The sequence below is a fragment of the Musca domestica genome, unplaced genomic scaffold (assembly GCF_030504385.1).
Source record: "Musca domestica strain aabys unplaced genomic scaffold, Musca_domestica.polishedcontigs.V.1.1 1, whole genome shotgun sequence".
In the NCBI taxonomy this organism is placed as follows: domain Eukaryota; kingdom Metazoa; phylum Arthropoda; class Insecta; order Diptera; family Muscidae; genus Musca; species Musca domestica.
In genome coordinates, this window is record NW_026712114.1 from 22,316,919 (window position 1) to 22,343,376 (window position 26,458).

The 26,458-nt window shown below is 36.0% G+C and overlaps 2 protein-coding genes across 2 annotated transcripts in view; both read right to left on the reverse strand.

Moving 5' to 3' along the window:
* Positions 1-26,458, reverse strand: part of LOC131800525 (octopamine receptor beta-2R-like) — a 384,581-nt gene that overhangs the window by 79,785 nt on the left and 278,338 nt on the right. The gene's annotated exons all lie outside the window — the stretch shown is intronic.
* LOC131801731 (uncharacterized) lies at positions 19,384-26,241 on the reverse strand. Its single transcript, XM_059120676.1, has 2 exons — positions 25,694-26,241; positions 19,384-20,503 (listed from the first exon to the last, which is right to left on the reverse strand). Exons 1-2 carry the CDS (start codon positions 25,763-25,765, stop codon positions 19,802-19,804), a joined length of 774 nt encoding a protein of 257 aa, XP_058976659.1. The 5' UTR covers positions 25,766-26,241; the 3' UTR covers positions 19,384-19,801.

A 26,458-nucleotide genomic window follows, 5' to 3' on the forward strand; every position in this document is an offset into this window, starting at 1 on the left:
AATCAGAATTAAAGCCTATTGTGTTTGAAGATGTATATTTGGGGGTTCAAATGGACAAAAAAAAAAATAAATAAATAAAATCTTCCTGATTTTGCAGTCGCTCTACATGTCACAATTAAAAAGCAATCGACAATTAATTTTGAGTGAGAAGAGAGTTAAGTACAGGGAAGAAGCCTTGCATTTTGGATGACCATTGGATTATGTTTAGCTATAAAATGAACCACAACTTTCGTGTTTTGAATACCTAACAACACGATGAAGTGCGTAAATATTCTGAAAATGCCCCCGGTCAAAAAGCTAAAGGCAGGGCTGCATGACATCATATGAAAAACGAAATCTTCTAAAATGGATATGGACATAAGGGCCTTTTAACATTTTGTAGTGTTGTAGGGTATCACATGCTCGGCCCCGCACGCCCATAGCCTTTGCTTACTTATTTTGTCTGCTGTTATATGTATTAAAATGGGCTCTATAAGACCACGTATAAACTTACCGGCAGATTTATAGTCTTCTGGTTGTTTCAGTCCCAATTTTAGCCCGGATTTGCTGTAAATTGATATTTTGTATTCTTAGTAAGTAGTAAACTTCCCTGCAAACACTGTCTACATAGGTCCAGGTTTTGTTATAGTTCCCATATAACTTTACCCACAGATATTCGGTAATTTCTTTTGGAGGTTTGAGATAATAACATGCACCATCTTTTCAGGCAGATAATTGAATGTAGAGGTCCACATTTTTAAGTAACCCCATATAATTGAAAATATTCCTAATATTTTAAAATTATAGCGGCATTTGTGAACGGATTTTATTTTACACTTCGAAGTTCTTTCCAAATGCTAGAGTTTTGTCCCGGCCGAACTTTGCTGCTTTTTTATTTCTTTTTACTAAATTTTGAATTTGGTAACACTGTACACTGGTTTGGTACACTATAAAAAAACATTTTTAAATGATTATGTAAGGAAAGGGTATAAAAAGTGGAAGATACGATAATCTCGTAAAAATACTGTAATATTTCTTTACTATTTTCATTCGCGCATGCTCAAACCGAAATAAGCAACTATGCCTTTTGATGAATTGATTTCTTTTTACAAATCTGAGACCTGCTTGCAAAAGTTGACATAATGTAATTTCTTATAGAACGAAAATATAACACTTGTCTTATTTTCATTTATAAAAAGTGGCCACTGAAGTTTATTTAGACTTGATCTTAGTCAGCTTCCAATAAAAAGGAGTTTACTCATGTTTATTTTCAATGCGTAATCTTAAGATCATTGTGGCCTCAGATAGATTGAAATGATGCGTGCAATATGAAATTTATAAAATGTGGTTTTTGAACTCATACTTTTTTATATCCATATATATGTGTATGTATGTATGATTTTGATTAATATTACACATTAATTTCAAAGAGTCCGTCGTTCGTAAGAGCTACTGTTGTGATTTTCCTCAAATATTTCATCATCTTCCTCTTGAGAAAGAGGATCACTTTTATGGCGCGTGTTATGTTGACACAAAATTAAATGGCAAAAACAAAAGAAAAAAACGAAACCGAAAACGTTCACAAAATTAATTATGTGATTTATTGAATGTGTTGGCACTTTTGTGTGTGTGTGTGTGTTTTTTTATTTGGAAAATTCTATCTCAGATATCTATCTAACAAACCTAGATACACATGTTCGTGTGATTGTATGCCATTGGCATTGTTGAAAACGCAATAACAACGACATATTCTACAATAAAATTGAAAAAAGCAAATGTCGTTGTTCCAATTTTATAAACGACCAATGTTTGGAAAAACATTTCCAACGGCATGAAGCCGATTGCGAATGTGGAGATTTTGTTTTCACAATTTGTGCGGACATTTTGCAAACATTACGCCACCATGCCATTTGTTTTTTTGCTTTCTTCTCAATGTTATGTTGAATGTCGAGATTTATGTGATTTTTTTTGGTGTTTTTTTTTCAACGCTAATCAATTTGGAATGAGTTTATTTGAAAATTTCTATTATCTTTTTTAAGCATATTCCCCGTTGAGAATATCAAACGAATGTCATAGCAGGGATAAAGTTATAAAAACCAAATAAATAATTAAATGATTTATTATAACAATTAATAAAAAATGTCGAAGATTATATTGGTAATTAAGAAGAATAGAAAAGAGTGTGATAAATGAATGGAATGTGAACGTCTATTAGGATTAATTAATTCGTATAAACGGAAATTGACCCAAGGGAAAAAAAATAAACCGAGCTGTAGGTAAATATATATGTAGATGTGTGTGTGAGAAAAAATTTTATTATTGGAAAACAAAAAATACATTCTCTTACATATTTTTGAATAAATCTTTATGTGAACCATAAAAAAAAATACAAATTTATGAAATTATTTTTTAAAATTCCAAGAAATAATACTGATTTTGAGGGATAGAAATATTAACGTACTAAAAAGGCTCCATGATATGACCAACTTCAAATAGAAATAATAAACAAACTCCCATTTGAAAAATTGGTATCTATCTTTATAAAACTTCCAAAAAGCTAAAATTTGGCAGACAGCTAGGGTATACTGATAGGGTTCGATGCTAGGGTCCAATGCTTTTTCACGACAAAGGAAAAATTGTTCCAAAAATGGGTTGAAAAAACTTGGAAATCATAAAATTTTCAAAAAGAGACAATGATTATTTCTCTAATATCGCTATTATACGAATTGGCTAATGAGCGCTTCAACTTTCGAAGAGAGTATTCGATGTGCTTCGAACTTTCTACATAGCAATATGCCTTTGAAATTTAGAGTGAGCGCGAAGATTTATAATATACAGGGTGAGATAAAAAAAAAACTGCAACAAAGTCAAAGGCCTTCAATTTTACATTTATTTTTTTAATTTTATTGATTAAAAGCAAAAAAAATGTCGGAAATAGCTTCAAATTTTAAAATAAGTTTAGATTTGTTGGAATTGGTCACCTTTGGCACGAATTATGGCCTTCAAACACTCGGTATTTATTCTGATGCCACGGTCGATTAATAAGAGCGGAGAGCGACCTGTTATTGCTGTTATGGCGGCCCACACCATCACCATGGCCGGAGCTTGAGTTCTGGTGACCAACCGAAGGTGCACATTTTCAGCTGACCTCTTTGGCAAGTAAACACGATAATTCTGTTTGTTTACAAACTGCTTGACAGCGAATGTTTTCCCATCGGAGAAAACCAAATTTGGCAGTTCACCACTTCCGGTGAAATTCAAGCGTTATAGTGCGATTTCTTTATATTTGGCTGGAAAACCACAAGTGGCTATCGTTAGAACACTCCAGCATTGAAATGCGAATAAATCTTTTGTGTCTCGTAGCATTGCTCGTGTCTCGTACCATTGCTCGTTGTGTCTCGTACCATTGCCCGTGATACTGATAGCGTAGCCCGACATCAAGGAAGTGGATGAAGAAAACAGCAACATTAGCAGAAATGGTTCGAAAAGTAAAGAAGCGAATTGATCGAAAACCGTGTCGCAGTGGCCGAAAAATGGCTCGTGAGCTGAACATATCGCAATATTCCATTCGGCAAATATTGAAAAATGAGCTCGGGGTAAAGCCATAGAAATTCCAAAAACTTACACCGCAACAGAAAGAAAAGAGGCTCAAAAGACCTAAACAGTTGCTTGGTTCGGCCAAAAGTGGTGAACTGACGAATTTGGTTTTCTCCGATGAGAAAAAATGCGTTGTCCAGCAGAACTCAAGCGCCGGCCATGGTGATGGTGTGGGCCGCCATAACAGCCGATGGTCGCTCTCCGCTCGTATTAATCGTCCGTGGCATCAAAATAAATGCCGAATATTATCGCGAAATTATTCTGGAGGGTGTATTAAAGCCTTGGGCACGTAAACATTTTGACCACAGACCTTGGGCATTCCAAAATCTTCGGATACCAATCCGTTGGACTATCGTGTCTCGAGTATTCTGGAGTGAAGCAAGGTTGGCACTAAAAAATACCAAAGTGTCGATCACCTCAAGCAAGCACATCGCCGGGAATAAGCCAAATACCGCAAAGCAACATTATGGCAGCGTGTGACGGTTTCATTAGCCGTTTGAAGGTCATAATTCGTGCCAAGGGTGACCAATTCGAATAAATCTAAACTTATTCTAAAATTTGCTGCTATTTCTGAATTTTTTTGCAATTCAATGAAATTTAAAAAAAAAGTAAAAATTATGGCTTTTGACTTTGTTGCAGTTTTTTATCTCACCCTGTATTCGGTATTTTGATGATTTAGGCGGCATTATAGACCGGAATCGTTTAAAGAGTCGTATTGGAATATGTCTATTTAGAGACTTTTTCACCGGAATTGTTTCAAATGTCGTATTTGAAGTTCGTAAAGGATACTTCAGCCTATGACAAAAATTTGATATGGAGGTCTTCGTCTTCATATACCCCACATAAAACGGTTTGCCTTTTCGGTATTTTGATGATATTAGCGGCATTATTCAAAGGATTTTTTTTAATTATTATTTAGGTCCGATACGAAATGGGCAATATTGGCCCATTCATTCGGGGCCTACTTCATAGAGGATCAACAATTTGAATAGTCATAACAAAAGTCCAAAAAAATATTTTAATAATCGAACTCTGGCTGATACCTTTTAACTAGTTTAATTTTAATTTTTTCCGATTTCCAGCTTTTATGTAAGTTAAAGAACTTGGATGTATTCTGGAATCTATAATATCGGATGGCTAACAATTTTCAGAAACATTATGATCTGATACTATCATACATTGAATGAGTTTTTTTTTTTTTTTTTTTTTTTTTTTGAAGGAAATAATATAATGGACCCATTGAATGACTCGACTGAGGATTATTTTGTCTCTCATAAATAATGCCTTGATTTTTCTCAGTTCTCTTGCCGACAACCCTATTTCCAAGGAATTTTTAACTTAAATATTTTCAAATATATAAAAAAAAGAGTGTAATTTCCCCGCTCTATATTAGTTACTAGCTAGCGTGATTCCAGCAGGGGATGCAAGATAAATCGCCCTTTATTATTCAAAGATGGGGAACCAAAACATTTTCTTCCGAAGGGTGATAAAAGTGGATATTTATGGATTTTACGATAAAAAATATATATTTATTTATTCTTTCTTATGGACCCCTTTCTACCTTTTACTTCCTGAGTTATTCATTCCACAACTAATTTAAATTCAATTCCATTTCTTGCACTTGTTCAGCTACATCATCCTTCTCTCGAATATATTCTAATTTCCATTTAAATTTTATTACGTTATGTTTTATTTAAAATCCATCCATTAATATCTTAAGTACATGATTAGTCAGTCAGCGACTGTCATTTCCGTCTGTAGAACAACAACACCAACAACAAAAGAACACATCGAAGATTTGAGGAAAACAAATACAAGAAAACAACAACATCAAATTACTTTGACACTGACAATAACATTCAAAAATCATTATTTCAAGATTATGAAAAGTAAAACAATATCCTTGAGCGAAAACAATGACATCGACATGGCTGCGGCTGGGGCTGTGACTGTGGCAAACGACAAATGACTGGCAGTGATGTTTGATGTCGACTAAGCGAGAACACACACACTCACATACACAATTTGTTGTGCTAATAAAAATATGTTGTCAGACACACAAATGTACATCCGAAATAAATTTGTTTTTTTATTATTACACTTAAGTGAAAATAAAGAAAAAAAGAAAAACAAATATAAATAAAAAACCAGTAAAGAAAGTCTTAAAGTCGGGCGGGCCGACTTTATGATACCCTACACCACTTTGCTAATTAAGTAGAGCTCCACATAACAATTAAAAGTTTTTATGGGAGAATTTAATCATACACACTATGATTATAATTATAATTAAAAGTTCAAAGGACTAAATATGCCGAAGCATATGTATCTTTTAAATTCGGACTTGTATTGCCCATTTGGTGCAAAATTAATTTGATATCAGATAAAGATACATATGGGAGCTACATCCAAATCTGAACCGATCTCGATAAAATTTGGCAAAGATATTTCTGAGCTGTATTTGATATATTTCCCTGAATATCGTTGTTACGGAGAGCATATTACGGTTGTGGGTAACAAATGTAACAAATCGGATGAATAATATATATGAAAGCTATATCTGAACCGATCTTCACCAAATTTGACATACTAGCTTCTAGACTCAATCCGGTCGAATGTGCCAAATTTCATCCCATTTGGGATTAGACGTTTGGTGCACAATAAAAGGTAAATCGGACGAAGTTATGTATGAGAGCTATATCCAAATCTGAACCGATCCCGATAAAATTTGGCAAAGATATTTCTGAGCTGCATTTGATATATTTCCCCAAATATTGCTGTTACAGAGTGCATATTACGGCTGCGGAGGACAAAAATAACAAATCGGATGAACGATATATATGGGAGCTATAGCCATATCTGAACCGATTTCGATCAAATTTGGCATACTTATTTTCAGGTCCAATCTGATCGTACGTGCAAAATCCCATACTATTCGGGCTGATATTACACGTTTGGTGCACAATAAAAGGCAAATCGGACGAAGATATATGGGAGCTATATCTAAATTTTGACCGATTATCATCAATTTTAATAGGGTTCGTCCTTGGGCCAAACAAATGATTTGCGCAAAGTTTCATCTGGATAGGGCAATAAATGCGAACTGTACTTTGTTTACAAAAATACATGGACAGACGGACGGACGGACATGCATAAATCGACTCAGAATGTAATTCTATGTAGATCATCAAAGGAACTATGGGTCTATCTCGTTTTCTTTTGCTTGTTACAAACAAATGCACAAAGACATAATACCTTGACTACCTTGTGGTGTAGGGTATAAAAAGCCAGAAGCTCGCCTTTTGTGTATTGCGGATATCACCAGGAAGTAATGTTGGTATTTTTTTTTTTACACAAAAGTGGTGGTCCATCCTACCCACTGTCCTAAACTCTAACTACATGCGAGATTTTGTGTCCTTTGGTTTCTATTTGTGACCTTTATAACTGCTGCAAAATCAGAAACATTTTTTTGTTGGTCCATTTCAACCCCTAAATATATTTCGAACATCTTTTAAAATAATAGACCTAGCCCTTCTGAGCCTAACCCTACCCTTATGAAAATTTTCGTGAGGATCGGACGATAACTGCAATCTGTATATAATAACCCCAACCTGTGTTGTGGGTGAAACAAGTAAAAAAGCTGTAAGTTTGGCCGGGCCGAACTTTGAATACCCTGCACCATTTGGAACGAAGTTGGCAATTCTCAAAAACGATAAAATCCGTTAAAACTTCTGTTAAAATCTTAAAAATACCGAATGTAGCTATTATATTAAGGTCTATACGACGACATGAACCTGCGTAGGTAACATTTGTAACATAAGCCATTACAATATTCAAATGCGAAACTAAACAAAAAATCGGTTATAATGTCGATAAAATCAAAATACTGAATATCGGGGGCTATCGGGGGCGCCTTCATATATATGGAGCCTATATGAAGGCGTGGATCTGTACAGACAATTTTCTGTCGTAGGCTGTAGTATCCATTACGAACCTCAAATATCAAAATTGAAACAATTTTGGTGAAAAACCTCAAATATCAAATTTGAAACAATTCTGGTGAAAAATGTCCCTAAAATCATTAAAATACCGAATACCGTGCGGTACCGTTTTATGGGGGCTTTAAAAAATGCGACTTTAATTTAACACAAATGTTATGGTCTGTTTCACCCACTAAATATTTCCCGATGACCATCAACATTGGAAGACTTCTGCCCAGCCCTAAGCTCTAGCCCCATGCAAACTTCCGCTTCGATTAGTCCATAATTGCGACCTGTAGAGCAACTGCAAAATCAGGAAATTTTTCTGTTTTTGGTCCGTTTTAACTCCTAAATATCATGCGATCATCACCAAAAGCAATAGGTTTCTATTCTGAACATAACCCCACCTCCATTATAACTTTCGTGAAGATCGGGCCATAATTGCGACCTGTAGCTTGATTACAAATTAACATGGACAGACGGACGGACGGACGGACATACATAGCTAGGTCAACTCAGCTCGGCGAGATAGGAAGATATATACTTTCCTATGAGGGAAACCAATATTTCGAGGTGTTACATAATTTTTGGCCAAATCAAACTTAAAATACCCCCAACACTATGTAGGATATAAATATCGAACTCCTAGAAAATTACAATTATCTAACAATATTTTAAAAATAATTTAACATTTTTATTTTTCATTTATTTCCCTCGTCTTTTGTAATATTCATAATTCACCACCATTTTCATAAATGTAAATTTCTGTGACATAAATATCACCCGAACGAACATGTCCATATTTGTCAGTGCCCAACAGACCAGGCGGATCCCCATCTGATTCTGATTTTGGTAATTTACAAATACCTCAGCAAATACTACACATTACATAGTTGAATGGGAAAACAACCTTACAATTAATATTTAAATAGCGAAGGCAATAAATGTGTGCCGCAGCTCATGCATGCCGACACATACATACATATCTACGAGATTCTCTACAAATTGTACATATGTCGCCATCAATTCTTTTGTGCATACCCAGTGAACAATTTTTCGCAATATATAATTTTTGAGATGTACTAAAATATCCGTCATTATTTCCATAATTGTCCTCACGTAAAACATACATAAATGTCCTCTTAATTATGGCTTGAATCATTATACACTAAACCATAGTGGTAAAGGTATTATGTCTTTGTGAATTTGTATGTAACATGGAGAAGGAAGCGAGATAGATCCATAGTTACTTTTGAGAATCTTCATAGAATCACTTTCTGAGTCGATTTATGCATGTCAGTCCGTCTGTCCATGTATTCTTGTGAACAAAATGCAGGTCGCATTTATTATCCGATTTAGATGAAATTATCCAAACAATATTTGTTTGGCCCTCGAACGAACCCTATTGAAATTTGTGATACTCGGAGCAGATTTAGATATAGCTGCCATATATCTTCCACCGATTTCGGGCGAATTGTGTATCATATGGGCAATATAAATCCAAATGACTTGAATTTTGGTACATTCCACCGAATTCAAATAAGTACATCAAAATTGGAGAAAATTGGTTCAGATACTGCTATAGCTCCCATATATATGTTTCATTCGATTTTGGGTTTTAAGTACCTAACTTGTGTAATATGCAATCCACAATAATGATACTTGGTACCGGATTTCAGATACAGCTCGAAAATATCGAAAATATTATTGAGATCGGTTCAGATTAGGATATAGCCCCCATATACAGGGCGAGATAAAAAAAACTGCAACAAAGTCAAACGCCATAATTATTACATTTTATTGAATGAAAGAAAAAAATATCGGAAATATCATAAAATTTTGGAATAACTTTACATTTGTTTGAATTGGTCACCTTTAGCACGAATTATGGCCATCAAATGGCCAATGAAACCTTCACATGCTGCCCGAATGTTGCTCTGCTGTATTTTGGCCAATTCCCGGCGAAGCGCTTGCTTGACAATAAGGTATTTTTTTAGTGCGAACCTTGCTTTCTAAAGTACTCCAGACACAATAGTCCAACGGATTGGTATTCGGAAATGTTGGTCACCATGAAGCGAGGAACCTCATTTTGTAAACATTCTTGGGTGGCGCGTGGGCGTTTCCAAAATAATCACAACGCCGAGCTGAGTCGATCTAGCTATGTATGTCCGTCCGTCAGTCTGTCTGTCTGTCCATGTTAATTTGTAATCACTCTACAGGTCGCAATTATGGCCAGATCTTCACGAAATTTAGAATGGACGTGGGGCTAGGGTCAGAATAGAACCCTATTTCTTTTGGAGATGATCGCATAATATTTAGGGGTCAAAATGGGCCAAAAAATGAAAAATTTCCTGGTTTTGCAGTTGCTCTACAGGTCGCAATTATGGACCAATAGAAGCGGAAATTAGCATTGGGCTAGAGCTTAAGAATGGTCAGAAGCCTTCCAATTTTTATGGTCATCGGGCAATATTTAGTGGGTAACACAATTAGACTAACAGGTCAATTCTGACCGTTACGTAGATGCCGATAGTAAATATATCGGATATATATAGCAAAATATATACAATGTGTATAAACAAAGGAAGGTGATTTTAGCTAAAATACTTATATCTCAAGAATGGCTGGACCGATTTTGACAAATTTTGTCAATTCAGAATGCCCTCTTAACATAAAAGAATAAAATCTAAAAAAAATCGCACAACAAGATGTCAATAATGATGTTAATATAGATTTTGTAATATTTTGTGACATTTTTTTATTTTTTCATATTTTTTATAGCATGCGATTTTTTCAATTTGACTCATAATATTGAAGTGTATATTTTGTAATATTTTTCCACTTTACAAAACAGGTTGGGTATATCATATACAGATTGCAATCGCAATATATTCAGGGGTTGAAATGGACCAACAACACGAATATAAACCAAAGGACACGAAATCTCGCATGAAGTTAGAGTTTATGACAACGGGTAGAATGGATGGAAAAGCGAAATCTTCCAAAATGGATTTGGACACAAAGGGCTTCTAACATATTGTAGTGTTGTAGGGTATCACATGGTCGGCCCCGTACGACTATAGCCTTTGCTTAATTGTTTTTTTTTTTTTTTGTAGAAAAAGTTATTCAAGGACATAAAATCTTTTATAAAAAGCCATCAAAACTTAGGATATTTAATTTTATAAATATAAAAATTTAACAAAAAAAAAAACAAAATTTATATGTGTTTTTCGCCGTTATTTATCACCGATTTATATAAACACTAGGACGTAATTGCGACCATCTTTCGTTCCCGTATTTCATGTTTTGTACATTGAGTTCAAAAAAGATGGAAATTGGAAGAGGATACAATTATAAGTATCACCAATTTTAATGGTAGGCTCTTAGTTGTTGTATATTTATATATTAATTTCCCGTTTGCTCTTACATCTTTCTCTTTCGAAAATTGTTTCCAAATATTGACCACAATTGTTCGCTGGGTTACTGCACCTCAATGTCCCTCTTATATATGTATATGACGATATGCAAGAGAAGGAAATCATATTCGAGTGGGTTTGTTCATTCGTTCGCTCGTTAATTTCGATGGCGATGCGTAGAAGGTGGCCCACTGCACATATGCTATGATTGCGGGTGGGTAGGTGGATGGGTGAGTACTGTATGTGATTGTATGAATGCGTACAATTGTCATGACAACAACATTGACAGAGGCCAATGTTAATGTCATTCAAATTACAAAAGAACTGCAAAAAATGCAGAGAGCAAAGCCAATGTACACACACACATACCTATAACTGTTTGCAGTCATATGCTCTCTGTTTGGTTGGCGTTCCACCTAGCCATTGGCGTCCAACCAAATAAATAAAACACAATTTTAATTTCATTTATAATGAATTCGTTCTTGTTGCAGTCATTGCACATCCGAACATTCGGATAAATTGTTTGTTTTTATTAGTTTTTATGCGATTTGCTAGCCAGTGTATGTTCGTGTGTGTGTGTGTTTCTGTGTGTGAACAAAATTTAATCTATTTTTATATTCGTTCAATTTGTGTGTTGTCGTTGTTCCTCCAGATGTGTTTATTTTTAATTAATTAGTAGTTCAAGTGTTGTTGAATGGTGATTTAGATACTTTGTAGGCGGAAACTTTAGTGTCATGGATTTTTGGTGAATGCTGGGGATATATGGGTTATTTTAAATAACAATTTTTATAACCTCCACCATACTGTGGAGGGTATATTAACTTTGTATTTTTTAGAACATTATCATTTTAAAGACATTATTAAACGGAACTGTTTTAAATCTGGTATTTGAAGTTCGAAATGGATACTACAGCCTGAGACAGAAAACTGTCTGTGCAGGTCCACGTCTTCGTATAGCCCCCATATAACAGTACCTCCCGATATTCGATATTTTGGTGATTTTAGCGACATTATTTACCGGACTTGTTTCAATTTTGGTATCCGAAGTTCGAAATAAACACAACAGCCTAAGACAGAAAAGTGTTTGTGCAGGTCCGCGTTTTCGTATATCCTCCATATAACAGTACCTCCCGATATTCGGTATTTTGATGAATTTAGCGACATTACTCACCAGAATCTGGTATTTGAAGTTCGAAATGGATATTACAGCCTAAGGCAAAAAAGTGTCTGTGCAGGTCCAGGTCTTCGTATAGCCCCCTTATAACGGTACGTCCCGATATTCGGTATTTTGATGATTTTAGCGATTTTATTAACCGGAACTGTTTCAAATTTGGTATCTGAAGTTCGTAATGGATGCTACAGCCTGTGACAGAAAATTGTCTGTGCAGATCCACGTCTTCGTATAGCCCCCATATAACGGTACCTCCCGATATTCGGTATTTTGACGATTTTAGCGACATTATTAAGTTGGTATTGGCAACTACAGTCGATGACAGAAAATTATCTATGCAGGTCTAGGTCTTGGTATAGGGCCCATATATCAGTACCTCCCTATACTAGGTATTTTGACGATTTTAGGTACAACACCCACCAAAATTGTTTGAGATGTCGTATTTGAAGTTCGTTATGGATGTTACAGCCAGTGACAGAAAATTGTGTATGTAGGTCCAGGTCTTCGTATAGCTCCGATATAACGGTCCTCCATATATACAGTATTTTTACGATTTTAGCTACATTATTCACCACTTATTTCAAGTTTCGAATTTGACTATGGTAATGGCTTATAACAACCAATGGCTACGTAGGTCCACGTCGTATAGACCCCAAAATAACGGCTATATTCGGTATTTTTAATTGAATTTTTTAAGGGTTTAATTTTTTTTTTAATTTCCAAATTCCTTCCAAATGGTGGAGGGTATTCTAAGTTTGGCCTGGCCGAACTTAGTCCTTTTTAACTTTTTGGATTTAAGATTGGTAGGAAGAGTATCTGGGTAAAAAATCTCAGTTTTAAAGCGGGCAATATACAAAATAGAAAAAAAAAAAACTTGAATTCTGGTCGTAGGCCCAGAGAAAACCCTAAGGGACAACGAGTAAAAATTTCTCATGTATTAACTGCTGCATGTTTGCTCGTTAAAGATCTGAAATGAAATCAAAATTTTAGACAGAGGTGACGGCATTGTGTGATCCTCGTGTTATTTCTTATTAACCCAGATCTAGAAAATGTGGATTACAATTCTATTTTACCCTCCCAAATGAGCTTGCTACCATTTAAGGGTACTCATTATTTTTAACTTTATTACTTTGTAAATATAAACATTGTTCCCATATATTTATCGTCCTTTAAGTCATGTTGTTATCTTATAATTACACCTAACGAGTTATGCATTTTTGTGTTTTTTTTTTTTTCGCCTTTACCAACCATCCCTTTGCTTCAGAACAACCCACCATTAAGGCATTGTGACCTGGGGATAAACGAGAATGTACAAAAACAAAAACTTTTTCCCACAATTTTTAATTAAAATAATGTCATCCTTTTTGAAAAAGCAACATTCCTTTTTTGGTAGACCTGCATATTATCTCCTCCTCTTCGGGATGTCTCATCTCGACTTTTGTATTTGGCGGCATAATTACATGGGATGAATGTCATTATCAACCTTAAGCTGTCTGTCGAAATATTTCTGCACCAATTGGCGGTTGTGGAGGTGTTGTTGTGTGGCAGACACAAACGGCGACATTGGTAGTGTTGCCAGTAACAGGGAATTGGTTTGGAGCTATTTAAATTTAGTTGAACGGCCCTCTTGTTCGTCGTCGTTTTAATTGAATTTCGTAATAACGTTCAATGGTCCGCCAGACAGGCATGTGCTAAAATGATGGTCATGTGCCGGAGGGCACTTATCATTAAAGTGAGAGTGAAAGGGAATGGAAGCGAATAACTTTTTTCAAAGATATGTAGGACTTCTATTGAAAGACAAACTGGTGTTCTTTAATAAGACAAAGGTTTTATTATAGAAGAGCTAAAGGCAATCTTATAAAAGATTTAAAGGTCTTTTTATAGAAAATCTAAGGATATTCTCGCAGAAGACTTAAACACTTGTAATAGAGGAGCTAAAGGTCTTCTCATAGAAGAGATCTTAATGTCTTCTCATAGAAGAGCTTAAGGTCTCTTCTCATAGAAGAGCTTAAGGTCTCTTCTCATAGAAGAGCTTAAGGTCCCTTCTCATAGAAGAGCTTAAGGTCTCTTCTCATAGAAGAGCTTAAGGTCTCTTCTCATAGAAGAGCTTAAGGTCTCTTCTCATAGAAGAGCTTAAGGACTCTTCTCATAGAAGAGCTTAAGGTCTCTTCTCATAGAAGAGCTTAAGGTCTCTTCTCATAGAAGAGCTTAAGGTCCCTTCTCATAGAAGAGCTTAAGGTCTCTTCTCATAGAAGAGCTTAAGGTCTCTTCTCATAGAAGAGCTTAAGGTCTCTTCTCATAGAAAAGCTTAACGTCTCTGCTCATAGAAGAGCTTAAGGTCTCTTCTCATAGAAGAGCTTAAGGTCTCTTCTCATAGAAGAGCTTAAGGTCTCTTCTCATAGAAGAGCTTAAGGTCTCTTCTCATAGAAGAGCTTAAGGTCTCTTCTCATAGAATAGCTTAATGTCTCTTCTCATAGAAGAGCTTAAGGTCTTCTCACAGAAGAGCTTAAGGTCTTCTCATAGAAGAGCTTAAGGTCTTCTCATAGAAGAGCTTAAGGTCTTCTCATAGAAGAGCTTAAGGTCTTCTCATAGAAGAGCTTAAGGTCTTCTCATAGAAGAGCTTAAGGTCTTCTCATAGAAGAGCTTAAGGTCTTCTCATAGAAGAGCTTAAGGTCTTCTCATAGAAGAGCTTAAGGTCTTCTCATAGAAGAGCTTAAGGTCTTCTCATAGAAGACGTTAAGGTCTTCTCATAGAAGACGTTAAGGTCTTCTCATAGAAGACGTTAAGGTCTTCTCATAGAAGAGCTTAAGGTCTTCTCATAGAAGAGCTTAAGGTCTTCTCATAGAAGAGCTTAAGGTCTTCTCATAGAAGAGCTTAAGGTCTTCTCATAGAAGAGCTTAAGGTCGTCTCATAGAAGAGCTTAAGGTCTTCTCATAGAAGAGCTTAAGGTCTTCTCATAGAAGAGCTTAAGGTCTTCTCATAGAAGAGCTTAAGGTCTTCTCATAGAAGAGCTTAAGGTCTTCTCATAGAAGAGCTTAAGGTCTTCTCATAGAAGAGCTTAAGGTCTTCTCATAGAAGAGCTTAAGGTCTTCTCATAGAAGAGCTTAAGGTCTTCTCATAGAAGAGCTTAAGGTCTTCTCATAGAAGAGCTTAAGGTCTTCTCATAGAAGAGCTTAACGTCTTCTCATAGAAGAGCTTAAGGTCTTCTCATAGGACAGCTTAAGGTCTTCTCATAGAAGAGCTTAAGGTCTTCTCATAGATCAGCTTGAGGTCTTCTCATAGATCAGCTTGAGGTCTTCTCATAGAAGAGCTTAAGGTCTTCTCATAGAAGAGCTTAAGGTCTTCTCATAGAAGAGCTTAAGGTCTTCTCATAGAAGAGCTTAAGGTCTTCTCATAGAAGACCTCTGGGTCTTCTCATAGAAGAGCTTAAGGTCGTCTCATAGAAGAGCTTAAGGTCTTCTCATAGAAGAGCTTAAGGTCTTCTCATAGAAGAGCTTAAGGTCTTCTCATAGAAGAGCTTAAGGTCTTCTCATAGAAGAGCTTAAGGTCTTCTCATAGAAGACCACTGGGTCTTCTCATAGAAGACCACTGGGTCTTCTCATAGAAGAGCTTAAGGTCTTCTCATAGAAGACCACTGGGTCTTCTCATAGAAGAGCTTAAGGTCTTCTCATAGAAGAGCTTAAGGTCTTCTCATAGAAGACCACTGGGTCTTCTCATAGAAGAGCTTAAGGTCTTCTCATAGAAGACCACTGGGTCTTCTCATAGAAGACGTTAAGGTCTTCTCATAGAAGACGTTAAGGTCTTCTCATAGAAGACGTTAAGGTCTTCTCATAGAAGACGTTAAGGTCTTCCCATAAAAGACCAATAGGTCTTCTCATAGAAGACCAATATGTCTTCTTATAGAAGATCAATAGGTCTTCTCATAGAAGACCAATAGCTCTTTTTATAGAAGACCAATAGGTCTTCTCATGGAAGACCAATAGGTCTTCTCATGGAAGACCAATAGGTCTGCTCATAGAAGACCAATAGGTCTGCTCATAGAAGACCAATAGGTCTTCTCATAGAAGACCAATAGGTCTTCTCATAGAAGGCCAATAGGTCTTCTCATAGAAGACCAATAGGTCTTCTCATAGAAGGCCAATAGGTCTTCTCATAGAAGACCAATAGGTCTTCTCATAGAAGACCAATAGGTCTGCTCATAGAAGACCAATAGGTCTGCTCATAGAAGACCAATAGGTCTGCTCATAGAAGACCAATAGGTCTTCTCATAGAAGACCAATAGGTCTTCTCATAGAAGGCCAATAGGTCTTCTCATAGAAGACCAATAGGTCTTCTCATAGAAGGCCAATAGGTCTTCTCATAGAAGACCAATAGGTCTTCTCATAGAAGGCCAATAGGTCTTCTCATAGAAGACCAATAGGTCTTCTCATAGAAGGCCAATAGGTCTTCTCATAGAAGACCAATAGGTCTTCTCATAGACGACCAATAGGTCTTCTCATAGATTACCAGTAGGTCTTCTCATAGAAGACCAATAGGTCTTCTCATAGAAGACCAATAGGTCTAATATAAGACCAATAGGAAGACCAATGGATAGCCAGTAGGAAGACCAATGGGTCTTATCATAGAAGACCAATGAGTCTCCCTTATAGAATAGCAATAGCAACTTTACTTGAGGCCTTTCCTACCTTTGTCCAATAATTGCTACAAGAAATTCTTATGTGGCAACTCTCATCTGTGATGGCATTTCTTTCCTCCTTTTATCTCATTTACCTTTGTCACCTTGAATACATTTTTCACCAACAATAAAAAACCATACTTAAGTTAAACACACACACTCGACAATCACACACACACAGACACGACGACTCACCACCGTTGGCTTTTGAAAGCACAAATAATACGGTCACTTGAGTGAAACATAAAAAAACCGAAAATATTCATCAAAAGTTCATAAGACCTTTTGTCATATTTCAGACAACATACAAATGCTGAGTAATGAGTTTTGGTGGTCACAGGTGGTCTGTTGGTCACACACACACTCATACATATATAAAAGTAATCCCTTTTGCCAGCCACCGATGTGTGTGCGTCTGGGTGATGCTGGTCACAAAACATATTTTTCTCTGATCTAATTAGTGTTTGAATTTGAATTGTCGGTATTATATTTTTGTTCCAGCTTATTCCCATTCAAATGGCTAGTTTTTGTTCTTGTACTTTATTAAAAAATATTATTTAAAAGAAGTACATATGAATATCCACCAATGTAGGTGTTTTAGTTTTTTTTTTTAATTATAGATTTTTCATTTTCTAATTAATGATCGAACTTTTTAAATACATGGATTTGTTGTACGTGTTGGTGTTGATGGTAATGCTTTGGGATGTTTTTTGTGTGCCAATAGCCGCAAAACGGATGAGCAAAAAGTTCCATACATCAGTAGTAATAAAAATTGTAAGTGCACAATGTTCAATTAATTATCTGGTGTTGCCATGGGAAGTTTTTTGGTTCGATGTGTGGTCATATCAGAAATTTATTTTATAATTGAAAATGTTTTGTATCGGATTTCACTCGATTTAAAATCGAGTACCCCAGAAATATTAGAAAAACACTTAAGGGCAGGTCGAGGCAAATGTCATCGAGTGTTCTCTCGGCAAACAAAATGTAAAAACCACACCGATAATACTTCTCATAGGAGGCCAGGATATTCACACAAAATTGATGTGACGAGATTCCCGAAGGAGATTTAATACAATTTAAAGAAAAAGGACAAATTTCTCCTTTTTAATAACATAAAATTAAAAAAGTACATAAAAAATTGGTGGTTTTATTGAAAGTCTGAAGATAGATGGACAGAATATTCCTTCTCTGAGGATCAACAAGGTTTCAATTCTTCTTGTGAAGATCTCTTCATAAAGAGTTAGAGATCGGCAAAAATGCATACAATATGCAGGGTGAGATGAAAAACTGCAACCAACTTCAGACTGCTGTCATTTCTAAGCCAATCGCCCCCTCGCATAATTTCCAGCGCACAATGGCCACCAAAATCTCCGGATACCAATCCGTGTACTATTGTGTCTGGAGTATTTTGAAAAGCAAGGTTGGCACAAAAAAATACCAAAGTGTCGATCACCTCAAGCAAGAGCTTCGCCGGGAATGGGCCAAAATACCGCAGCGCATCATTCAGGCAGCGGAGATTTTAGTGGCCATTGTTCGCTGGAAATGAAGCGAGGAACCTCATTTTGTAACCATTTGCACTATCGATTAATACAAGCGGAGCGCGACCATAGGCTGTTATGGCGGCCCACACCATCACCATGGCCGGCGCTTGAGTTTTGATGGCCGACCGAAGGTGCACATTTTCAGCTGACCTCTTTGACAAGTAAACACGATCATTTTGTTTGTTTACCAACTGCTGGACAACGAATGTTTTATCATCGAACAAAACCAAATTCGGCAGTTCACAACCTTCGGCCAAGCGAAGCAACTCTTTAGCTCGTTTGAGTCTGTTGTGGTGTAAGCCCTTGCACTCTTTGAAATTTTAATTGCTTTATTCCTAGCTCATTTTTCAAAATTTGCCGAATGGAATATTGCGATATGTTCAGCTCACGAGCCATTTTTCGGCCACTGCGAAGCTGGTTTCGATCCAGTCGTTTCTTTACTTTTCGAGCATTTCTGCTGATGTTGCTGTTTTCTTCCTTTCACTTTCTTGACGTCGGGCTACGTTACCAGTATCACGGTAACGAGCGATGTTACGAGACACAAAAGATTTATTCACACTTAAATGCTGGAGTGCTCTAACGATAGCCAATTGTTGTTTTCCACCAAATATAAAGAAATTACGCTTGAATTCCATAACGAATAACTTTTTTTTTGAAAAATTCTCAACAATATGCTTTTGTACGCTTGTAAACAATATAATGAGCTGTCACTTAAATAATTTTAACAGCTGTCGGACAAGTAGCTTAGAAATCACAACAGTCTGAAGTTGGTTGCAGTTTTTTCATCTCACTCTTTATTGGTCCATTTTTATTATATCCCTTATATGTAACAATACCTTCGGCGATTAGGTTTTTCGACTATTTAATCCATATTTTGTACTGGTTTTGTTTAGAATTCTATGGTTCCACGTTTTCGTACAGCCTACACATAATTATATTTCCCAATATTTGCTATTCTGTCCACTTTATGGTATTTTGTAGACTAACCAAGGAGTGTATAAAAAATTCGTCCCAACCGATCTGTTACCCTTTATTTTAAGGGTATTATATTTTTTTTTTAATTATAAAATTAATTTATTTATAATTTCTAAATATTATTTTTTATGGACGGCGAGAAGAAAGACGCGTATCGTTGGCGGTATAATTCACAACAATGACTTTATTATTATTCTTTCTCATTATCCTATTCTTCTACATCTAACTTAATTGTAAATTTACATACTATTTAAATACTAATTTTTACAACTAAGGAATTCATATTATTAATTAATTTAAATTCAAAAATAAATAGAATAAAAAACCATAAAAAAAAACAAATAAATTGAAATAAAAATTACAATTAACAAAATTCAATTTGAATCAATAAAACTGCTCCAACATTCTGCCCCCATTGAATGGCTGCAGGACTTCAACAAATCGGTATTGGAGCGAGCTTCCTTATTGGCCTCTTAAATGTGCCCGTCCTTGTTTTTACTTCCGCCACCCTGACCTTTCCGTCTTGGCCCTCGGTGACGTTGACGATTCGGCCGGTTACCCACTCTTGAGGTGGCAGATTGTCCTCGTGCACGAGGACTAGTTGACCGACCTCTATGTTGGGCTGGGGATTGTGCCACTTGGCCTTGTCCTGTAGTCCTAGGACGTAATCCCTCGACCAAGCCCGCCAGAACCTCTGCTTGAGAGCGGAGAGCATCTGCCAGCGCTTGCAGTACCTCTCCTTGTTGTCGCTGTCTTCTCCGACGGATTCTGGCGGCAGCGAACGCAGACCCGCTCCGATTAGTAGGTGCCCTGGAGTCAGAGCTTCTCCGTCGTTGGGGTCTGGAGACAGCGGTGCTATGGGGCGACTGTTTAGCACCGCCTCTACTTCTACGAGCACTGTGACCATCTCTTCTTGTGTCAGCAGCACTTTGCCGACAGCTCGTAGAAGCAGGAACTTCGCCTGTTTTACGGCAGCTTCCCACAGCCCTCCGAAATGAGGCGCCCTCGGAGGAATGAAGCTGAACTGCACGTTCAACGAGGCAGCGTATTCCTCCACGGTTTCTCGGCCTGCTAGGAACTTCTCCTGAAGCTCCCTCAGCTCTCTGCTGGCTCCCACGAAATTCGTCGCGTTGTCGCAGTATATCCTCTTGGGGAGCCCACGCCTCGCGGCAAACCTTTTAAAAGAAAGAATAAAAGCATCAGAAGATAAATCAGATACTAATTCTAAGTGAACCGCTTTGGACGTGAAGCAAACGAAGACGGCTATATACATTTTGGTAGGTGGTCTTCCGCGAATTTTTAAAGTTATATTTACGGGACCACAGAAGTCTACGCCTATTATTAAAAATGGACGTAAAGCTCTCACTCTATCAGTGGGAATATTGCCCATTATTTGGGTCATCAGCTTTGGCTTGTAGCGAAAACAATGGATACAATTTCGAACTATTCGATTACATTCTTCTCTGGCATTGATAAGCCAAATTTGCTCTCGAGACAATGCAACTAAGGCTTTCGTACCAGCATGGCAATTATTAAAATGTAAATTATTCAAATATATTGACACAAAATGATGTTTTTTAGGAAGTAAAAGTGGAAACTTTGTATCATGGGGCAATTGTGCATTTAACAGTCTTCCACCTACTCTAAGCAGAGAAAATGTCCGCTTACATTCAGTAAAATCGTGGATAAATGGTGTCAACTTCTGGATATTGGATTTTAAGCATATTGACTTTTTTATTTGAGAAATCTCTTCTGAGAAACTCTCTTTTTGAACTGCCTCTACTAATTTAAGAAAAGACCAATTCAATTCTTGAGCTGTAAGACAGATAGATTTGGATATCTTTCGTTTCTTAACTCGATCGACAAATCGGAAAACATATGAAACCACTCTGAGAAGTTTTTTATATGAAGAATGGTCATTTATTAATTTCAAAAGAGTGTTCTCAGAACATTCCTTATCTTTCTTACTATTTGAGGTCAGTAATACTTTGGATTTTCTTGTTTCCAATAATTTTTCCTCCTCAGTCAACTCGAAATGCTTGTTGACTGGCCATTTAGAGATATCGTCTAACAAAAATTTGGGTCCTTCAAACCATATGGATGATTTAATTTCATCTACACTGCATCCTCTCGACACAATGTCGGCTGGATTCTGTTTAGTTGGCACATGACGCCAAATACATTTTTCTGACCATTCTTGAATTTCTGCGACTCGATTTGAGACAAATGTGGCCAGAGAAGAAGGATGGGTTTTTAACCAGTATAGTGTAATTTCAGAATCAGACCAAAAGTATATTTTTTCAACATCAAAGTTCATCATTGGTTTAATTCGTAACCACATATTTGCCATGAGATGTGCTGCTGAGAGCTCCAACCTCGGAAGAGATATAGTTTTGAGGGGAGCTACTTTAGATTTAGCTGTTAGCAGCCTGCAAGATACTCCATTAGAGTCCTGCGAACGAATATAGAAACAACATCCATAGGCACGCATCGATGCATCTGAGAACCCATGAATTTGAATTCTAGATGAAATATTGGTGTTAACGAATCTTGGGATTTGAATCGTATCCAACTTCGAAAGATTGAATTTGAAATCTTCCCAGACTGAACTCAAACGCATGGGAATCGATTCATCCCAGTCTAATTTATTAATCCAAAGTTCTTGCAATAACATTTTGGCTTTGGTTATTATTGGACACAAAAGGCCGAGGGGATCAAACAAACGTGAAGATATTGACAAAATGTGTCTTTTAGTAGCTTTCAGATCTTGGAAGCCTCCCTCTATGTAAAATTTGAAAACATCATTTCTTGGAGCCCAATGAATTCCCAATGCCCTTGCAGTCTCGGAATCCAAGTGTAACAACTTTTCACCACAAGTTGTCTCATTAAAATCTGGATGATTAGAAAACCATTTTGTGAGATTTAATCCCGCTGAACTGAGAATAGTAGTGACTTCATCTCGAATTGTGAGAAGACTATTCAAATCAGCAGAACCAGTCAACAAATCATCCACATAGAAGTCGTTGCTTATAACTTTGGCACCAATAGGCCAAGTCTCTTTGGACAAATCGCTCAAATGGTTTAAGCAACGAATTGCTAGAAATGGAGCGGACGAAGTACCATAAGTGACCGTATTCAATCTGAAAATTTGCAGCGGATCACTTTCGTTTTGTCTCCAAAGGATCAAATGAAAATCTCTATCTTTTTCGTCGATTAAAACTTGACGATACATTTTCTCAATATCTGCAGTAATTACGTATTTGTGTAAGCGGAATCGAAGTAACGTTGAGTACAACTCTTCTTGAATAGTTGGACCTACCATCAAGAGATCATTGAGTGAAACATGTGAAGATGTTTTACTCGATGCATCAAACACGACGCGAAGTTTCGTAGTTGTACTTTGAGGTCGGAAAACACATTGATGAGGAATGAAATAATGTGGGTTATTAGGAATTTTATTGTTCGTTCTTTCCATGTGACCTAAGTCAAGATACTCTTTCATGAAAGAATTGTACATTCCTTTAGATGTGTCGTCATGTGAAAGTTTTCTTTCCAATGCCAGAAACCGCCTTTTGGCTGTTTCAAATGACGAACCCAAAAGTTTCACATCTTCTTTAAAAGGTAAAGACACTTGAAAGCGTCCTGACGATAAACGTCGAACATATTTTTGGAAATGTTCCTCACATTTTTGATGTTCCTCAGACCGAATTTTTGCACTATTATTTGGAATTTCTTCTAACTCCCAGAATTTCTTCACAATTGCATCAATCGTTTCTTCATTGTCTATGGCAACATTCAAGTGACATACTCCTGAATTTGACCCCTTTGACTCATCGTATTTGCCAGCTACGATCCAGCCAAGAGAAGTTTTTTGCAGAACCGGATAACTTGGATTCGATTTGATTTGGCCTACACAAAGAAGTTCGAAGAAAACTTCAGCACCAAGTAATAAATCCACTTTACGAGGTTCATTGAAATTAGGGTCTGCCAGCTCTATATTTTTAGGAATATTCCAATTAGCAGTGGAAATTCTCTTATCAGGTTGAAGACTTGTTATAGAACTCAATACCCAGAATGTAGATGAGAATTGGGTTGGATTGAGTCTCGACATCACAGACAGTTGAACTTTATTTTTCGAAATGGAAATTCCTTCCGAAATGCCAGTTAAATTTAACCTGCCACTTTCCCGTTTTATTTTAAGCCTTTGTACCAAGTCTTCGGTTATCAAATTAGGTTGAGAACCGGAATCTAAAAGAGCTCTAGCCAGAATATATTTTCCTGAGCTACTACGGACCTTCACTAATGCTGTGGCCAACATTACGCCTTCATTCGACGATGAATAGTTGACCGAAGCGCTAGACGTAGAAGGCTGCTCTTGATCAGAAGCGTATCGATGCAGTAAGAAATGGTGTGATCCACCACATACTCTACACTTCACTCCTGAATTGCATTTGGCAACAGTATGGCCTTTTTTGAGGCAATTGATGCAAGCAGGGACATCTTTAATGAATTCAAATCTTTGCAGAACTGGTATGGCAGTGAAGGAAGTACAATTATTTATATTATGCTGTAAAGATCTACAGAACACGCACTTTTCAGAAGATGGTTTCTGTTTAGAAACTGAAAGTGACGTTTTAAAGTTCCTTTTAGGCTGATTATCAAACTTTGGTTTATTAATTTTGGGTCTTGCACCAGAAGATTCTTCAGCTGATATGTGCTGATATCTTTTATTTAAAGCAGCTTCGCAATCAGACCATAATGGGAGCTTCTCGAAATCAAGCTGTTCTTCCCATTTGGATTTAGTGATTGGATCGACCTTTGACATAACTAAATGAATTAAAATGGCATTCGTAATCTTTTTATCATCACCAATCGACAACAGCGAATCATAAATAGCAGAAACTGTGTCGATCATGCTACGCAAAGCAGAAGCTGAAGGTTTAGGGATCTCAGGAAGATCAAAAAGTTTAGCAATATTATCGAAAAATATTAAACAATCATTATCATAAACCTTTTTCAGACTAGCTAATGCCTTGGGATAATTTTCTTCAGAAATCTGAAATGCTCTTACAGTACCGAGAGCTTCATCGGACAAGCATGAAATTAAATGATTGAATTTTTCTATGTCTGTCAATGTCGGATCTGTGTGAACTAGATTTTCAAAAAGACTCATAAAATTTTTGTATTCGGAATATTTTCCGCTAAATTTAGGCAATTTCATGTTTGGCAATCTAGATTGATGTGATTGGCCACAAAAAGAAGTTTCAGGCATACTACTTCTCCTATTTTTAGATAAAATTCCTAAAAATAGGGACTTTGCCGTAACGCATAAGTCTTCTAGTTCACCTCGATCATTATTATCGGGATCTAGAATATCAAGTTCGGATTGCAATCTCATTGCATCATCAATATATTTATTAAGAATGTCTAAGCGACATTCTAGTTCAATTGTATTGAACGAAATTCTCTTTTCTCTGAAAGAAGTCTTAATTCTTTCAATATTTTCAATTACCTTTTCTTTCTGTTGTTTTATGTTGACAACTTCCGTATCGGGAGTGCTTTGGTGCTTCTTACCACCAGCCATTATATAGAATTTAAATTAAATTTGTAAATTCAAACAAAAAAGTATCTACACACTTATTATTAGTGAAAGGTAATGAACTAGTTTATTAAAAATAAACTCTCGCTTTTATCAAAATTTATACAATGTCAGCTTTATTGACAATTTAATTATTATTTTAATTAAATTGTTTGGTTTACAAATGTAAACAATCAAATTTCAATGTTTTAGAAATTTTACAAAAAATTACGTCGTCTATAGCACCCTTAATATTGCTGTGTTTCGAAAACTATCGATAACACTGTTTACCAAATGGAGTAACCGAATACAAGTAGTCAATTACTCACGAAGTGTTTGGCACTAGTAGAAACTAATCAAAACAAAGAAAATGAAGTGAAAAAAGGCAAAATTAAACAAATAAATTTAATAAATTAAAAAATATATCTAAATTTGCCGAATTGTAATATTTTGTTTACAATTAGTTTCACTCGCGAATGTATAATAAAATTTGTTTTCGCGGATTAGTGTGGTGCTATAAATATATAAAATAACAACAAGTGAAATGGCTGACAAAGCAAAAGCGGAATAAGAAAAGGCAAACTTAATTTATATGTAATAATTAAGTTTGTGTTATCTTGCCGCGAAATCAAGCCAAAACGATTCACAAAATATATATAAATTGATATATCAAGCGTATATGGATAATTTGTGTGAATTTTGATAAAATAAAATTTGTTTAACAAATTCTCTAACACTGAGTAATTTACAGGTTAGGATTCACAAAAATTATGTCCAACGCTGTTACCTGTGAATCAGAATCACTCTCCTGATTGTTGTGTTTGCTCCTGCATAGACGGCAATCGCAGCGACGGGGCATCTGGATTTGATGACAGCAGCAGATCTTTTGATGGGGAGTGTTTATTTGATTTATTTAATTTAATTGTTTTTTAATATTGTCTTCTTCTTCCTTGTAGTATTTTAACAAGGCTGTTTTGCACAAAATTAACAAAACACACCGACACTTTATACTCCCGGGTTTCGGCACCAAAATGTTACCCTTTATTTTAAGGGTATTATATTTTTTTTTTAATTATAAAATTAATTTATTTATAATTTCTAAATATTATTTTTTATGGACGGCGAGAAGAAAGACGCGTATCGTTGGCGGTATAATTCACAACAATGACTTTATTATTATTCTTTCTCATTATCCTATTCTTCTACATCTAACTTAATTGTAAATTTACATACTATTTAAATACTAATTTTTACAACTAAGGAATTCATATTATTAATTAATTTAAATTCAAAAATAAATAGAATAAAAAACCATAAAAAAAAACAAATAAATTGAAATAAAAATTACAATTAACAAAATTCAATTTGAATCAATAAAACTGCTCCAACACGATCTTTACCTGCTTGTTACTTATTAATAAAAATTAAATAACTAAGTCTAAAATCTGCGATTTTTAACAAACTATTTGTTAAATTTCTACAACATATGACAATAGCAGAAAACCACAGAAAACAGCATTCCTATCGCATAGCCACCACAATTGCCACAAGA